The 19,008-nt window shown below is 36.0% G+C and overlaps 1 protein-coding gene and 2 long non-coding RNA genes across 3 annotated transcripts; all 3 read left to right on the plus strand.

The window, feature by feature from the left end:
* Nucleotides 1–7,914: 7,914 nt before the first annotated feature.
* Nucleotides 7,915–8,761, plus strand: LOC103460056 (uncharacterized). The gene is made up of 3 exons (XR_532849.1): nt 7,915–7,997; nt 8,076–8,165; nt 8,387–8,761. It is a non-coding gene; the product is annotated as an uncharacterized LOC103460056 (long non-coding RNA).
* Nucleotides 8,762–9,628: 867 nt separating this feature from the next.
* On the plus strand, nt 9,629–10,864 carry LOC103460060 (uncharacterized). The gene is made up of 2 exons (XR_532850.2): nt 9,629–9,936; nt 10,730–10,864. It is a non-coding gene; the product is annotated as an uncharacterized LOC103460060 (long non-coding RNA).
* Nucleotides 10,865–15,528: 4,664 nt separating this feature from the next.
* LOC103461726 (interferon-induced protein 44-like) lies at nt 15,529–18,990 on the plus strand. Its single transcript, XM_017308259.1, has 7 exons — nt 15,529–15,554; nt 15,630–15,663; nt 16,999–17,200; nt 17,283–17,441; nt 17,556–17,724; nt 18,606–18,706; nt 18,783–18,990. Exons 3-7 carry the CDS (start codon nt 17,009–17,011, stop codon nt 18,942–18,944), a joined length of 783 nt encoding a protein of 260 aa, XP_017163748.1. The 5' UTR covers nt 15,529–15,554; nt 15,630–15,663; nt 16,999–17,008; the 3' UTR covers nt 18,945–18,990.
* Nucleotides 18,991–19,008: the final 18 nt, after the last annotated feature.

A 19,008-nucleotide genomic window follows, 5' to 3' on the forward strand; every position in this document is an offset into this window, starting at 1 on the left:
CCCCCCGGGTCTATTTGTTACATAGATACTGTTCGGCAGTCAAGTTGAATGGTAAAAAGGTTAAAAAAAATGTCCAATTTTATTTGTTTCTTTGCACCTATGAGACATATTTCACCACACAAACACCACACCACACCACACCACACCACACCACACGCACACAAACCCACTCTTTCACTATTGTCTTTACTTCACTAGGAAGCTGCCAGAAAGCAGGTGTTCATACAACTTTTGACAGGAACCTTTTCTGTTCCCCTGGACAAACTCCACCCACACTGAGTGGACACTCAGTATAAATGGAGAGGGGAACATAAATACTCTCCTAAACACATTACACACTGAAGGTACATGTGATATCGTCACTGTCAGAGATCAGGAAATGAGCCGCAGGGAAATAAAAAGATGAAAACCCTGGAAGCTCTGGAACTTCTTGTTGATCATTCCAGGGTTGACTAGGATGGCAGTAACTTACATTATAGACATCAAGTCAGTATTGCACTCAGGCCTCGTGCAATACAGAAAATCATTGTTGAAATGACAAATCTAAAAGGAAGAAGAGTTTTGGGAGAGAACTGGAAGGAGCTGGACCAAATGCATTTACATGCACATTTGGAGGGGTGTGGAGGTCCTCATTCTGACCAGAGTTTATAAGTCAAAGGATGAGTCAACAGCCAGTCTAAGGGATGCAGAGAATGAGTAGCGACCCTACTCATTTAGGCAATAAATGCCTTCCACACAGCTAAATATGGCATAAAAATCTGGGCAGCACGTGATGAAAAACACAGTTTTGTTTTGAACATGCAGGTTTAAACTGGAAAACCAGCTGGAGGATCATCTTCAGGACTCATTTATCTTGATTTTAATCAGCGGGTCAATTTGACCCAGAGCAGAAAAGTGTCTGAAGTTCAATTATAAACATCACCCCTTCAAAAAAAAAAAATCTAAATGTAATATAAAAAAATTTACAAAAAATCACTTTCAAGGATAGTTAGTGTCATTTTGTGTTTAGGTTTATTCAATGGGCATAAAAAAATGAAAATCACATTTTTTATGTCCAAATGAGTAAATTGTCATCATTGATCCTTTATTTGTGAGAAATAAAAAAACATCAGTGCACAAATATTGATTGAAATGGTTAGTATTGGAGTTAATAATCAGATACAAAAAAGATTTGGAGGAATTTTTTTGGTTTCTGACACTATAGCATGACTAAACACTCCCCGGGTTAAATTGACCCACGAACATTATTGCTGTACCTCAGAAACGAACATAATAGGAGGGTTAAGCCAAAAATGGAATGTTCAATTCAAAGTTTTAATAAATTCCACAAATGTTTATTAGTCTTAATAATTTTGATTTATTTGTTGAGTTGGACGCAACTTTTCATGTAAAACACTAAATACTTTCAAAAATGCTTTTGGGACAGACTGCATTTGTGCTGTATTTGTTCACCAGTTGTTCAAAGGACATCAAAACTCCTTCACTATAAAGATTTTATTTAAGCCTTTATTCAGCCACATTCTAATCCCTCTGTCTGCTCTTCCTGGTTTGAATCTGTTATTTCTCCTAATAGGAGACAGACGGAGATCTTGGACATCTTATCTAAGACCGTATGAGAGTGGTGCCAAACTGATATTGTGTTTTTGAGGAAAGGATTTTTGGTGTTTTTTATTAGATGTTAAGTTGAGCTGAGTAAAGATAGGATGTCAAAGGTAATGTTAATGAGTTGTTCTCTATTTGTACCCAGGAGGTTCTGTCACTGGTGGAAAAATAACAAGTAGCAGCATAAAGTTGCGCTGCACAATAGTACAGCTTAACGTTCGGCACTCTAAGCCCACCTCGATCATAGAACAGATGAAGAAGAGAGAGTCGCAATCTGGGGCGTTTATTGTTCCATATAAATTTGGTAAAGGCTTTATCCATAGAGGAAAAGAAGGAAGCCGGAATGTGAAAAGGAATGGACGGGAAAAGGTATAATTGGGAGAATGGACATTTTATACAGGCGATTTTTTATTATATTATATTTGACAGGAGGCCACTGGAGTTGGAGTAAGATTGTGTTGATGTAGCGGAAAGAGGTTTTAATAATTATAATTAATAATAATAGCTGAATTTTGTACCACTTGACGCTTTTGGAGGAATTCTGGAGGAAGACCAAACATATTTACAGTAGTTGATGTCTCCATAGCTACTCTTACGAGTAAGAGGAGATATGTAGCGTGAGAAAAAGGAGGAATGAAGACGATTAATATGGTGTATGTGTAAATAAGCAGAACGGGTTACATTGTAGATGTGAGAGCGGTGCAGGACAGAGCGCTGCTGAGTATGAGACCCAGGCTCTTAATATGAGGTGAGTTGGAGAGTGTAGAACCCAGAGACGCTTTGATCAGGTTTTTTGCTGTCGATTTCCATACCGACCACAAATGAGGGCCAATCACTGTAAGTCACCGATATGATCACCTGGCAGGCTGTTAATTTTCTGCTTTAGGTATAAATGTGTGATCTGGCAAAATGGAAAAATGATCTGGTAATATCACCTAATTTAAACAAAAAAAAAAACATGCAAAATACTTGCAGAGAGAATGCAGCACGTATTCAATCAAAAAGACAACTGCAATCAGTAATACAATATTTAACAGTAAGACTCTCAACAGCCTACAGTAAGGAAAATATGTATTTGAACACCCTGCAACTTTGCAAGTTCTCCCACTTAGAAATGATGGAGGGGTCTGAACTTTTCATCTTGGGTGCATATCCTCTATGAGAGACATGATCAAAAAATAAAATAAAAATCCAGAAATCACAATGCATTATTTTTTTCCCCATTTTTAAAACACGATTGAGAAACCAGATTTTCAATTATTATTTTCATTTACTTTCCCTTTATGATCATTTGGGACATTCTTTTCTGCAACTGTAGAAACATAAGAACCAAATTTAACAAAGTGAGTTTAGAGAGCCGTTGAGCTGACTCATCATAAAGTCTGAGAATATCCCTTTAAAAGTGAATGAGAGCAGTTTTTACAGATTAAGTCAGTTTTCAGTAGAGACACACCAATCCTGCAAAACTGAAAGTGAAAGTGAGATCTGTTCTTTAGCAGAAGCTGCAGAGTTTACTGTAAGTCACATGATCAAGTCTTGTTGGGAGCGATTTCTACCAAGACTTATTTAGTCCCAGTGTAGCTGCTGAGCAGCAAAACACGCATTTACCAGATCAGAACACCAGGATCTCTCCAGGTAATATTATTTTACTTATATTCATCAGTTGTTTTTTCTCTATGTCGGTAGTTAAAATCTCTGTGGGGAGCAAATACCCGGTTTTCTTCAGTTAAATGTATCTCACATTTCATAGTTTGATTATTGTAACTTGTGCCTAAGAAAAGACAAACAACTCAGAATTACACAGTCTATTAAGTCACCATTTACTTACTTTTTTGAAGTTATTTATGCTTCGCTTAAGCCAGTAAATCCCATTTGCTCTGACAAAACTGTGAAAGAATGAGACAAAAGTAAAATGAAGCTAAGTTTACATGAAAATGTTTTCAGGTGAGGCAGAAGAGAAAACGTGAAAAGAAAGTTTAAAGAAATAAAATTGTTTATCAGCAAACTGCAAGATGACATATTTTTGATTGTTTTTCACCACTAAGTTTATCTTAGTGCTTTTAAAAAAACTGTCATATATATTTTATGAGATAGTCTAGTTTGAATCCTAAGATTTCCCATGGTATTTGGACCATGGTAACCTGTTCTTAATTGGCCAGCAAACTTGTCTGACCTCAACCCCATAGTCAGTCTACAGCGGGGGTGTCCAAAGTCTGTCCTGGAGGGCCGGCATCCTGCATGTTGTAGTTCTCTCCCTGGTTTAACGCAGCTGGATCAAATGATGGCCCATTAGAGGCCTAAGAAGCACATTGACAAGCTGAAAAGGTTGCTGCTACCACCAGGGAGAGAACTAAAAGATGCAGGATGCCGGCCCTTGAGGACTGACTTTGGGCACCCCGGGTCTACAGTGTTTTATGAAGAGGAAGATATGATACACCAGACTCAACAATTCACAAGAGCTGAAAGTCACTATCAGAGCAACCTGGGTTCTCATAACACCTGAGCAGCGCCACACACTGATGGGCTCTGTAATGAATGAATATATACAAGTTTCACTTTTTGAATGAAATTACTGACTTAAATCAACTTTTTCATGATATTCTAATTTTTTGACCAGCACCTGCAATTAGTGCAAATTCAGTAATACGAGTATAACGTTTTAAAATAAGTGACAAAAAATGTGCACTTTATATTTATTCTAATTTTGTGATCTAGCTCTGTATTGGGTTGCAGTTTGTTTGCAAAAGGTTTTTAGCTAAAACACACAAAAACCGTACTCCTAATGCCTCCTCTGTTTCAATGTCGATGCTGTGTAGAGATGGCTACAGAGGTGGCTGAGGAGGACAACATGGAGGTCAGCTGGTCTGCAGAAAAAAAACTAAGATAAAGCAGAAAAACAGGCTGAAGAGTCCAATCTGACAGCCACTCCTTCTCAGGTCAACCAAGCTAAAAACACATTGCCTCTGATCAGTCTTAATAGCCTCTGATCAGACCAGTGTGTTTTCTCTAGATTTTTTTACTCTTCCATTTCCCTGGTTCAGAGCTGTTGCTATTTGCATGGAGAGAGTCAGAAATTTGGTAAGGAGACTCCAGCAACACTTTCAGTGCTAAGAAACAACTTTGATTTCAGCTCTTCAGGTATAGCTGGAGTCTTCTTATCAGAACAAGATACCATTCATAAGGTGTTTTTGACAATCATTATTCTAATCAGTAACAACACAAACAATAATTACTAGCAGATAAACCTAAACTGAAGTTTTTACGATTCATTATACTCCATCACAGTCCTCCACAACATGGCGGCGTGTCCTTGGATGAGACCCTGACCCACAAAATTATAGTTTTACCTTTAATCAAAGATACATATTTTAATTAACTGTTTTCATTCCATTGATCTGGTCTCAAATTCTTGAGCTTTTATGTATATTATGTAATATTGGTTGTCATGGTCAGCTCCCTTAATTTCTGGCGTAGATTATAAGTTTTAGGCTGCCTGTTTTAGAAAACAATATCCACAAGGTGTTATTGTTGAAGTTGTTTTTCTTTTTTTGTATATTTTTTCTTATTAGTGCAAAATTTCATCTAGTTGGTACACTTAACAAGAATCCAGATATTTTTGTATTTGTACATATTTTATAAATCAGTCACAAAATGTCCATCCCATCATGGGTGTCAAAGCAGGATAAATACACTTCCATTCTGTCTGGCCAATGAAAAAAAACAAAACACTTTATTACAGATATATTATATTTTCCTTATTTTTGCCCCCCTTCATGCACACAGTTAAATCTTCTCCTTCCATAGGAAATCTGAGGCCAAATCTGGTCAAACCTTCAAGTACATCTGCTTGATTCTCATTTTTGTATAATGAAATGACATTAACATTTTACTGACCTCCTAAAATAGTTTTATTTCATAAAATGTGAAGATGACAGACAGGTGAGTGACATGATAGGGTGGTTTGTAGGATGGCATGTTTGGTTAAAGTATAAAATGGAGTGAGTTATTTATTCCAGAACAGTGAACTATCAATAATCAAAAAGTATAATTTCATCAGTCAGCACTTAGGTTGAATCTTTTTGGTTATAAGGAAAATGACAAACAAGAAAAAAAAACCTGTGGAAACAAAGTCCAGATTACTTTTGTTAAGTGAGTATTTTATACAGAATTAGTTTGTGAAATATCAAATTGTAGTCGTTATTAATGACTTTGCTGATACCAAAATCTATCAAACAAAATACCATCTGTTAAAAAATCTCTTGGAGGGTTCCCCTTTAGAAAGATCCATGAAAACTTTGACCATAGTAGTTTAAAATTTACACCAATGTCACAAATTAAACAAGACATGCTTCAATGAATTGGTGTTGATGAAGACTGCACACAAATAAAAAACTCTATTTTGAATTGATGAAACATTTTAATATTAAAAAATGTTACAGAAGCCCCATCCAATAATTAACTAAACATAATAAAAAAAGATGGTAACATCTAACAGGGCCATAGTCCTGTTAGATAAGTTTCACATTGTGTGGTTGGATCATCCTCAGTGAGATTTTTTCTATCTAAGTGGTTGTTTCATTTAATTTCTGAAATGTGACAGACACACTTTGAGATCACACCCACATTATGAAGTCTGTTTTGTTTACCTGAACATCCAATCACCTGTCTTCATAGATAACCCCTCTGCTATGGAGATATCTGAGCCAAAAATAAAAAAGACAGAGCAAAACTCTGAGTCAGTAAGAGAAAGCAAAGACTCAATGGTAAGATTGGTTGTATTTATGTTTTTAGAGGTTTGAAGACATACATTTTTTCTGTTATCTGTAAAAATGATGATCTGATTTTTGAAACATTTCGTTTTGTAAATGTTCAAGTCTGTGAGGTGAAATAATGAAAGCATCAATCAAATAAGATGAATAAACAGTCTTTTTTTATCATCTCTAGTGACTAATGATTTCTCTTGATTTCTCAGGCTGAGAGTGTCATGAAATGTCCAAAGTGTCAAGTTAACTTTGCTTCATCTGTTGAGTTCCGTAAGCAGACAAATGACCAGTGTGAATTAAATATCGGTCTGCACCAGGACAGTGGAGATGACAGCACTGCCTTTTTCACAGACAAGTTAACCTTTACAAAACAGGTGAGGTCAAACCTCAGGCTTTATAAATCTTCATGCAGTGCTATAAAAATAATTTTACCCTCTTTTTTTAAATAAATTTATTTTGCATTTAAGTGTTTCAGATTATCAAACAAAGTTTAACTTTATGTATAGAAAATGTAAGTTAAAAAAAGGTCTTCAAATAATGATTTAATTTGCTAAGGTAAGAAAGGACAAGATAATTTCCCCTGAACAATTAACTGGTAGCGTTGCCAGTTAACAACTGTTATCATTTAAAGCTGGTCGTGAGTGTTTAAAGTATTTATGGAGTAATTTTGTCAGGAACTGTTTTAATTCTACGATATGGTTCAAGCATGAATGGCGTAAAGGTTGTACCATAGCATCTGTAATTTGACAAGTACAGAATTTATTTTTTTTAGTCATTCAAAGACTTATACATTGTCCTATAAATTCCTAATTGTCCTGTTTTATTGTCAGGTATAGAGCATAATTTATGGTTACAATAATTACAGAAAGTTCTCCAGGTTCTAAACAATCAAAGCAGTTCAAGACCATCACACTATCACACTGTTTGACTATTGGTATAACAATAGTATGTTATACAGTGAAAACTTTCTTTTTTGTCTCCTCAGCCTGCAATTAACAACGCTAGCGGACAATGTCCTAATTGTAAACATATTTTCCTTTACAAAAGTGTTGCTAGCTGGACTAAAAAGATGAGTGGATTGAACATTGAGTTGTCCATTAATATTTCTAAGGTAAGCTACGATGACTAGTCGACCTTCATTATCAGTGTTTCTTTCTGTAGAGCAGGTGATTTTAAACATTGGGGTTTATAGATCTATGCATGTAGAGCTGAACTCAAAAGTTTTTACAGTTTTATCTTCTGTAGCCTATGCAGAGCTCCTGTCTGTGTATTTCAATTTGTTTTTCTCCAGTGAAGGGGCTAAACTAGTGTTGAATTGTTGACAATAAGTTTTCATCAGACTTTTCTGTCAACAAGAACGATGGAAAATAATTTGCATTCAGCGTATATATTTATTCTTTCATGTAAACGAATGTAAATGTATAAGCTTTTTCTTACATGTTTTTTCTGGATGTTTCTTCTGTTTGTAGCAGCACAAATTGAAAGAGGAAACTATGGGTTCGTTGTTTCTTTGATCAGTTTTTAAATCCAAATTTTAGCTACATGAAAGCTAAATCATTGTTTTTATAGTAACTAAGTTAAAACTTCCTGCTCTCTCTGCAGAAACATCATCTGCACTGATGGACAACTTGGGTAAGTCACAGTTTAATTTAGTAACTATTGCAAATATAAGTTAACTCACAAACTCTGTATGAAAATCTCTGTGTTTAGGTGCAAGTGGGACACAAACACAAAACAGGAATTGTGATGAAGGGATGGAGCAAGATGACATGGAGGACACTTCTTCAGAAAATTCAACAGGTGTGTTAAGCTCAAAGAAACCTGAAGTTGATAAATCAATCAAGCAATCAATCAAATTTATAAACCACATTTCATACTAAAAGCACCTCAACCCCACAAAAACACACGACTGCATGGAAAATGCACAGACTAAGCAGAAATGATCCAATTCAGGAAATACAGTTAAAAAGATTCATCTTGATCCTGCTCTTAAAGGCAGCAACATTTTCTGTGGCCCTCAGGTTCTCTGGCAGACCGTTCCACAAACCGGGGCCATAAYACTGGACAGAAGCCTCACCATAAGTGTGAGTTCTGACTCTGGGAACTGGTAATAGTCCGGTKCCAGAGAACCTCAGGSTCCRCAGGGGTTCATAAGATAAAAACAGCTCTACAAGATAAGAYGGYRCAAGACCATTGAGACATTTGAAACMAGTAAAAGAATCTTAAAATCAATCCTGAGACGTACTGGGAGCCAAAGCAATGATTTTAAAACAGGAGTGAAGTGAGCCGCCTTCTGGTCTTGGTTTGGACTCCAGCAGCAGAGTTTTGTAATAGCTGAAGGCTGTGTACATTAGCAAAAAGCACCAAGAAAATACTGCACACAATGAAGACTTTAAGGAAACCCTGTATGAATCTGTTCATACCTGAGGATTCCAGATAGTTTGGTGCTGAAGAAAACTCAGCATATCAGGATGCTACAGTCCTCAATGTACCAGGTTTTTTGGCTCAAGACGATTTACTGCATGTCTTCTGCCTCAATAACACACGTGACACAAATACCCTGAAAAAAATGTGCACAATTATGAGTGTTAAGTTATTTTGTTACATAGATTATTATGAGTATAATGATGGCACACAGTAACCTGTGCGTCATTTGCCTGGTAACAGTTGTGACCTGGTGAGATACTGATATTAGTTATTCTGTGTGGTGTAGATTTATTTAAGGACATTTTGAGTCATGATAAGTTTGTGTTGCACTGGAGACAACATGCATGTTATAACTGGATCTCACATAATGTTTAGTTTCAGTTTCAACTGCAGCTCTGAAAAAAACTTTCTTCTTTTCTTTCAAACACCAGGAAGTAACACTGATATACCTATATGGAGTCGTCTGAGAGAGAGTTTTTCTAATCGTACAGGTCTGTGGAATTAATTGTATTAATACTAAATACATAATCTTGGTAGAATATGCTCTTAAATTCAAAACTTGTAAACATTTTTAAATGATTATTATTTAAATTATACATTCATAATGAGATTATTTATAATATTTTACTGTTAATGACTGAACTTGTCTGAAATTTACTTTAGAGAGAATCATAAATTGTGCTGAGGTGTTGCCAAGAATTTAATCAGAATTATTGTGTGTCACTGTATTTGTTTGATTTTATTCCTGTCACTTATAATTAGAAAGTAGAAAATCCAGTTCAAGGAAACCTGAGCAGTCAAATCAAACTAGTAAGTTCATTTTCCATTTTTATATGTTTTGTAATTTGTAAAAGTTCAGCAGACATTAATGGCAACTATTATGCAACTTTTTCAGTAGAGAGCACAGGATGGTCTATTGGGAGCATTTTCAAGTCTCCAGTCCCAGTGTTGAAGGTCCACTACACTCCTACCAGTGATACGTTTGGTGCTGATGCTGAGATAATGAAAAAGTTGAAGAATAACTTAAAGTCATCAGTGCAGTTTGAAATAACAAGCAGGAAGAACTGCAGCATCATCATCGTCTTCTGTCCAGTCAGCCGCAGTTTTGAATCAGAAGTAAAGTTGGCCATGGAAAAGGAAGCAGGTAATGAAAACATTTACAACTTTACATTCAGTTACCATTACCAGCATCTGGTTCCAGCTGAATAGTTTGATTTGTCACATTATTTGTTGCACTTAAAGGATAATTAAAATTGACCTGCTGTGTCTTCTACCTCCTTATAGTAAAAAAAAAAAAAAAGCTCTTTTCCCAGTTTTTCATGTCTTTGTGAGCTTAGTGTTACTTCAGGGTTCTGTCCTATTAGTGGTGTGACCTTGAAGTGCTGCCAAGTCACTTATAATAAATGACTTGGCAGCAGTGCAGAAAAATAAGGGAATTTTCCTCCATCCATGTTCTTACACCTGATCCCTTTGGAATCAGCAGAGGTGCTGGTGTCTATCTCCAGCTGTCAACAGGTGAGAGGCGGGGTCAGCCTGGCCTGGACAGGTTGCCAGTTCCTCTCAAGGCACAAGGGAATTTACATAATGATTTGTAAGAGGAAAGATGAGAGCTGACAACACCAAGTTGGCAACAATTTTTTTTCCAGACAGTGACAAAAGAATTGGACTGCAGAATTGTTTAAAATAAGATATGTCTGTAAACTTCAATATAGTTATAAAAATTGTACCATTAATAAATTTTGTTTTAATTCAGCTGTATTTAAACTAGTTTTATTTAAAGCATTACCAAATGGAAATGCTGCATGACAATCTGACACCAAACAAGGAATGGCAGACATTATTTATGTCTACAAGATATAATAGTGGAACTACTTGCACAACAATCTATTTAGACTTCATCTTTGTTCACAAATAACAAATGTTTTTTTGTTTTCCAGTCTCATCGTCTGGTAAACCAGTCATTCTGGTTCTGATGCATCACACCAGAGACCCGGACTATCTCACTGCAGGATGTGACGCCTCTGAAGTTCTGAAAAATGTGTTTTATGTCCATATTTTTTACCATGAGACTGTTAAAGGATTACTGACATGTAATCAAAATACCATGGCAATCAAGGCCATTGAAAGAAAACTGCAAACCTACAAGCAATAGATAACATTTGCTTTTTGTGGCTATACCAGTCTTGTTATAATTATTTTCTTATCTCAATACATTTCTGCAGATACCATAATTGCATGTTATCATTGAATAAAAGAATAAATAGTGAATAAAAGAGGAAAACTTTGAATTACTGAGTTTCTGACTGTAAACAGCAAATTTTTCTTCCAGCTGTTTTCAATTCTATTTTTTCTGAATATGTTTCACTCTGACAATGTATTTTACAGCAAACTACAAGTATTTTTAATTTCACGTAAGTTTTAGGGCCGAAACTAATCGGTAAAATAAAATAAAATAATAAAAGAAGATAAACAAATGTACAGGAGATTTTCTGTTCTGGGTTTGTTCCACAGTTAACTTCATGCTGCAAGACTGCAGTCAGTTTTTTCCTCAACCTCTTACTGAGAGACTTTGAATGTTATGCAGATTTGAAAAATGGAAAAGGTGGAAATAAATGTAGTATTTCTATCAGATTAAGAGGATGAGATCTGATTTGTATGAATTTTCATTGCAGATGTTGATACTGGAACATATCACCAATAAGTGTCATGTTTAATATTCATTGGTTTGATTTCTATACCTTCACTGTGAGACAAAAACATCTGAATAAAACAGAAGAATCTCCTTTTTGATGTATTTTCATTTATGTCCGTTTTTATTACTCTAATGTTCCACATGTGACAGACAGGAAGGTGAGCGGCACGGAGTGTTTTCTCTGATTTCACTACTCAGCTTTTTATGTGACATTAATGTATAATAACTATACAATAACTGTGATGAAGTTTCACTGGACATTGTTTCTGTACTGAAGACGACTCTGTCCTCTGCTGCTCCAGTCTCACCTCCTGCTGAATTCACTGATTGGTCCCCGTTTGCTTTGGATGCAACTTTCACCAGAGTTGTTGACATTGATGTTCAGTATGAGGCAACAACATTTAATGAATTAAAAAATATTGTCTAATCTTCACTGATGTTTGATGAATTTGACTGAAGTTATAAGAAATAAACCTAGACTATTTCAATAATTTCAAAATTATTAGTTGTTTGAGAGAATTAGGTCACAGAAGAAAAAAATACCTCTGTGCCTTTTGAGAGCAGATTATTTACCCGACTACCACAACGCAGCTAAATCAGAATTTGGTTTACAAATAAACTTTATAACTTTAGACAGTGTTGAAAAAAAGCTAATTATAAACTTGGCCAATTTCAGGCAAAGCTATGAACTTGTTGTGCCTCATTATCCAGATAAATCTGGAAACGGTTTGTTGACCTTGGATTTCAGTAGAGGAGTCTTTAGAAAAAAACAAGTTGATTATGGAAAATTCAGATTTCTAAAAAAAACAATGTCTTAAAGTGACTTGGTTTAGTTAATTGCATTCAACTAATTGATTTTGCTTTTTTTGTGAAGTTAAGTGAGATTTTGAGATTGTAGCAAATTGTAAAAATCATCCAGTCAGCCCCTGATCGATCAGGTATTTATTGTCTCTACTGTAGCACAGCTTTAGTGAATGTGCTTTAACTGAGAGAGAAGTCATCTTGGTCTTTATTCAGACAAACAAACTTATTAGCATTAAATTCAACACAGATCTTTGACATTTGATTTGGAGTGACAAAAAATAAGAAATAAAAGATTTCCATTTTAAAATGAAACCTGATTTGTCAGGGTGAATAAGAATTATAACAGATTGATTAAGTGTGTTTGATGATGGACATATATGCAAAGAGGTAGAGAAAGCTTGTAGCTGAAGACTGTTTTAATTAAAAAATAAAAAAGATATGAAACACTTACAAAAACTACAGGGCGCCAGAGCAGAACAAAAACCATAAATCCAAGAAAAATCCCAACATGGAACACAAGAAAGAAATGGGGTAAATAACAGGGTATAACAGGAGGAACCAGCAAAGAGGATGAGAATGAGTTTTATATCTACTGTGGAGGTTGATGACTGGACAAGGAACAGATGATTRGCTAACAGGTTGCAGGTGTGAGGGAAGAAAGAGAAAGTGACACGAGACTAGGAAATAAATCCAACACTGAAGAACAATTACACATAGAAACAATTAGAGTAGCAAAGAAAAAGTAGACAAAATGAATAAGCATATTAATTATACTAAAATCATTAAAGAAGGACTGAACTTCTCAACTGTCATTTTCAAAACACTTCCATGTCAGACAGGTTCTGTGAGGACTTTGATTCTCTCATGACAAAAGATAAATATATCACTGAAGAGAATAATTAAATTAGAACCATCAATCCAGCATGTAAACAATAGTTTATATAAGTTTCTGCACTAAGACTTTGGCTGTTTGTTTACTGCAGRGTCTCTCCATCCCCACCCAGCACCACCCAGCACCACCCTGCACTGAACACGTGACTTATAATAAACCCTGCAGCTCATCTGAAGCAGCAGCAGAAACTTTCMCTTTCAGTCTGCAGAGCTTCTGTTTATATATAGATCAGGACGAGCTAAAATAGGAGAAATATGATCTTATGTCCTTTTCACTTTGATATTGATCTTGGAGCTACATTTTGGATGAGCATGTAGGGTTGTTTTGCTTCCTGATGGTAAATAAATGATTATCCAGACCCAAAACAAATAAATTGACTGGTTCTGTGTCACTTTGCATCAAGTTAAAGTTCCTTGTAAAATGATTCATGTTGTGTGCTGCTGAASGGAACGACTGACCACCSAGGAATGATTCAAACCAGGAGTGTATTTTCCTTCAATGCAGAAAAAAAATGCTTGAGGTTTGAAGAGTTGAGGCAACAAGGGAGAAAAATGTGTTGGCAACAAGTTATTGCTGAAGGAAACCATAAAGATGGAAGTAGGAGATTTTTAATCACTCTGAGGTGAATAAATTTGTGGTCAGAAAAGTGGAGGTTAGGAAAAGACGGCCTCTATGGCACAGTTTCTCTCCCTACATTTCTGCCCTTTTTCCTGTCCCACTGCTAAAGAAAATGTGTTAAAAAAAGATCTGGCTCTTACATATATTAATATTACAATGATATTTATTTAACCAGATTAAAAAAAACAACCATGTTGAGATCTACAGTCTCTTTTTCTAGAGGGACCTGACAAGATATAAGCAACGTTTACAAGTATCAACATTTACATTCAACTAAAGAAGCAGATTAAAATAATAAAAACAGCTCATAGAAAGCATTAATATCAAAAGAAGAGACAGTTAAAACTCTGTTCACCAGTGTATCCAGTTCACAGATTCACTTTTTCTTAAAAGTCATTCTAAGCTGTGGGGGCAGCTTATTTAATCCACAGATCTGTCCTAACTCTGGGTATGAACATATGGAAAAAGATCTGGGAATAAAGTTCATATTGAGTGTTGAAAGCAGTCAGATAAGAACGAAGTATTCCCAACGTGCATCTCCAAACATAAGTGACTGTATACGAACAGAGAGAGTAGGACGACCAGCAGCTGTAAATAAATGACAGTGGTGAAAGCTGCAGCTTAAGAGTTCTTTAAATACAATCATCTGGAAAGTCACTATGTTGTTGGCAATGTATGAAAATTGTGTAGATTTTGATGTAAGATAAGAGACAGAAAACATGTGGTTGGTCAAAGTGCAGCCATTGTTGCTAGATTTGATCCAGTTTACCCAGTTCATCCGGTTCGCAGTGAGAGCCATGCTGTACAGAGACAGATGGTTGGTCATTGCAGTCCCACAGACAAGTGGATTAAGCGAGGGTTTTGAAGGCTGTGGGGGTGAGTGAAAACTTCAGCACAAGTTGGAGACACTTTGTACATTTGATCCAGATAAATTACACTTTCAGGTTGAAATTTCACAAAAACAGTTAACATGTTTGAGGCAAAAATGCAAATATGTCTAATTTAAACAAAAACATAAAAGCAAGATTCTTTAGTTTAACACTGGAGTCCAAATTGGTGTCAACCTGATAAGCGTTTGTCATATATCCATCTCTCAAATATAAGACCACAGTATCTCATTAACTGCTGGGGTTTATCAGGCTCTATTTAATGTAAACTATATGTGACAATAATATAAGCTTGATCAATATAATTGAAATCTGTCCCACGCTATGCTGTTTTATAACCAGTGGAAACACAAATCCCTGSAGAGCAGAGAAGAAAGTGAAAGTATGTGACATATAATAAGTCATGCAGTTCATCAGAGCCGAGGTTATTTAAGAGAGGAGAAAGTTGCTGTTGATTCATTTAGCAGCTGAGCAGGAACAGATGGATCTACGCAGAATTGCACTCATCAGACATCATGTTTCTAGGCCATTTTTTGTACCACTAAGTAAGTACATTTCACTTGAGAAAACTGAGATATTTGCAGAAACTGATTCACAAAAGCTTAAGTAAAATATTTAATCTGAACAGAAATGATCAGATTCTTTCATCAGATACATCTTCTGCTCCTGATGCTCAAACTGATTTCAAGAGAGAGTAAAGATTTTAGAAGTTTTGTCAGTTTGGAGAAAAGATAACAACACTGTGCTCTTTTATTTTGTGAATTTGTGACTAATTTGATTAAAAATACATTTTCAGGGCCAGTTTAATTCATGCTTTTTTTTAAACTTTTTTTTTATCTTAGATGAAGAGGATGTGGTTGAGTCTCCAGGTGAGTGATTATTTTGATTTTGAAAATGTTTCAGCCAGCCATCTTTGCAGAGTAATAATTCATGTTTCTGTTCAGTTTTGGATGAACCATGGAGGGAACTGCGCTGGGGGTGAGTTTTTACACTCACAGCTGATCAATAAGACCCTGTTCACTGCTGCTGAGTTGTTTGTCATTCTGCTGAAATGTATAAATTACATCTTTAGAGCTAATTGGACAAAGAAAAAGCTCAGAAGATGATTTAAATGACCTCTTTCTGGGCGGTTCTGCTGAGTTTAGATGGGGTCTGGTCATAGTTAGACAGGAAACAGAGGAAGGAGACAAAACCACAATGTGTAGAAACATTGTGATTACAATGTTAATCAAAAACGGAAATAAGTGCAGAAGGTTAAACTAGTTTTAATAAACAACGGTTAAAATTTAAAATGGTTAATATAATCGTTTACAAATATTACCCAGCATATAATTTTGGAAAGATTCAACAAACAGCCTATAGATAAATTCTACAAAAAACACTTTGTAATGAAACATGTATCTTAGATATTATGTTCATTAAAATACAATCACAGAATTTCCTCCAATGATTATATACTGAATAAGTTAACAAGAGCTATAATAAATGGTACACCGAGCTATTTACTGGTATAAATAATGTCTATTGGTGTAAAATATGTACAAACATTTTCAAAATGACCCAAAACATAAATCCTTAACTCATACAGTACAAGATCCTCCACAGACGTTGCAGGACAAAAGACAATCAAAATGGGATTTTCACAAACTAACTTGTCACAACTGCATGTGAGATTTACCTGATGAGTCTCTACGCTCTCTTGCACTAATCGTCTAAAACACATGGAGTAGCAAAAGGTCAATCACAGTATAGTTTAGTCGATAGTTTATCAGTAAAGTTTATCAGTAAAATAAAAGCTAAGTCTTTAAATCATAGTGAACTTTTGCCATGACGTGGGGTCTGATGGTGGTGAATATAGATGCAGTTGGACCCAGGTTTAAGATGCAAATGATGGTTTTTAATGAACAAACGATTCACAAAATCCAGGCAGCGCAGATGAGCAACAGCAGAAGCTCTGAGTCTGGTAAATTATTACGACAACTAACATAAGACTAATGTCAGTGGAGGAATGGAGGACCTGACGAGGAAACACAGACACAGGTTGGATTAAATAAACAAGGGAGTAATCAGGGGAAGTGAGATTAATCCAGGAGTAAACAAGACAACACAGAAAATAAACTGACTAGAAAACAAACACTGAAACCTGAGTCCTTAAGATTTGTAAGAATTATTCTTAATCTAATTGAGTTAAAGGGTTTTTTGGTACTTCTGGGCTTTGGTTCACACTGGGTTTAAATCCTGTTGGTCTTAATATTTTCTGTTGTTTGTAGCTCGTTTTAGGACAAAACTAACTGATTGAGTTTATGTTCTTAGAGAAAACCAGATGAACCTTAAATATGTGCAGAAATACAAACCTGCACAAGATGACATCATGTACCTACGAGTCCTCCTGTATGGACCCGTTGGAGCTGGAAAGTCCAGTTTCATCAACTCTGTCAGTAACGTCCTCAGAGGMCGGATGACGATTCCTGCTTTGGCCAGCGCGACCACGTCTGATAAAAGCTTCACCAAAAAGGTTTGAAAACTAAAATGCTTCAGTTTCTCAAAATTCTTGCATCAGGTACAGACAACATTTTTTGTTTCTTTCTGTGTTTCAGTATGAGACTCATAAGTTCATTAAAGGACGAGGAAGCTCAAAGACATTTTATCCTGTGGTCTTCAACGACATCATGGGACTGGAAGACGGAACCAACAGGGGAGTTCATGCTGACGACATCAAACTGGCTTTGAGAGGACATGTGAGGGAAGGCCACAAGGTGAGCAACTTTTCTGAAGTTGTGAAATATTTACACAAATGAATGTACTATTAATTTAAAAATCACAGTTGTGTTTGAAATACTTTTCATTCTGTATCTTTTGCTCTTTTCCAGTTCAACCCAGTTGCTCCTCTAACTCAGGATGACCCAGGCTACAACCCGACTCCCTTTGCTGATGACAAAGTTCATGTCCTGGTCTGTGTGATGTCAGCCAACACTCCACAGATGAAATCATCAGTTCTGGAGAAGATGAAGAGCATCAGAGAAACAGCCAGTGACCTGGGTGAGTTTACAGAGAATTATCTTATTAAGGATGTATTTACAGCGGACACACGTGATCCACTTTAACGGACCAGAGTTTGTTTCCCCCATTGGTCTTGACCTTATATGCAAGTATAAATAATCTCATGCAAATCCTTTGCGGACCAAACGACCAGACAGAGACCCACTTTTAGAGTTGGTCTCAGTCCGCTTCCAAACTAATATTTGCACTGTTTGCTTCTGGCATGAATCAGACTGACCTTGATGCAAACCAACTACAAGAACAGTTCATCTTTTTGGACTTCATGAGCCATCGTTGCTGGCTATCATTATAAAAATGTGTCCTTCAGTGTTGCTAACGCTGCTGCATGTACTAATTGCAATAGCAGTGATGTTGCTAGCATTTTGTTGGCCAGAGCAGGTAGAGCGTCTCGTCTCATTCAGCTTGCAGCACGACTTTACAAAATTACAAATATTGTTGAAAGAGATGCTCTTAACATTCAAAATGGTATTGCAGTTAGAATATCAGCACAAATGCAGTTGGTAATACTTCCATCTGTTTTTTTCGAGTCTGTGATCTGTTCCACACCCGTCATTTCTGTGGAGTGAGAGTATTGTCACTGTCATGGCTTTGTTTTCAAATTACAGTCCACTTGCAAAAGGCACAATGTGAAAGCAAACTGAATTAAAAGAAAAATATTTTGCTTTTGGTCCAAACCAAACCAATAGACCAGATGACTTTCCTGGTGTGGATACACCTCTTTACAGAGCAGATCCATAACAAGATCCATCATCAGTGTGTCTGGTTCCAACCTGAAGGGAACTTTATCTCCACTCATTGAAACTTTCTTTAATCTTTAGTATAATAATTATTTTTACTTGAGAGAGTTTATTTTCCTGCAGGAATTCCTCAAATGGCCATGATGACACACATCGATGAAGCCTGCGGTGAAACTGAAAGAGACTTGAGGAATGTCTACAAGAGCAAGCATCTGAGAAAAAAGGTGATTTTCAGTCTGTTTGTTCAGAGATATAACACAAAAACTGTTATAGACTGTAACTGTTTTTTTAATTTTTTAGATGAAAGACTTCAGCTCAGCAGTGGGAATCCCCATGAACTGCATCTTCCCTGTGAAGAACTACAGTGAAGAAATCGACATGAATGATGATATTGATGCTCTGGTCCTGAGCGCTCTGAGRAATATGATCAACTTTGGAGACGACTTCATTGAGAGGATTTAAACTGAGAACTTTAATTTTAGTATCCAGTTTTGGAGACAAGAGGCAAAAAGATAAAGAGGCAAAA

The sequence above is a fragment of the Poecilia reticulata genome, linkage group LG2 (genome assembly GCF_000633615.1).
Source record: "Poecilia reticulata strain Guanapo linkage group LG2, Guppy_female_1.0+MT, whole genome shotgun sequence".
NCBI lineage: Eukaryota > Metazoa > Chordata > Actinopteri > Cyprinodontiformes > Poeciliidae > Poecilia > Poecilia reticulata.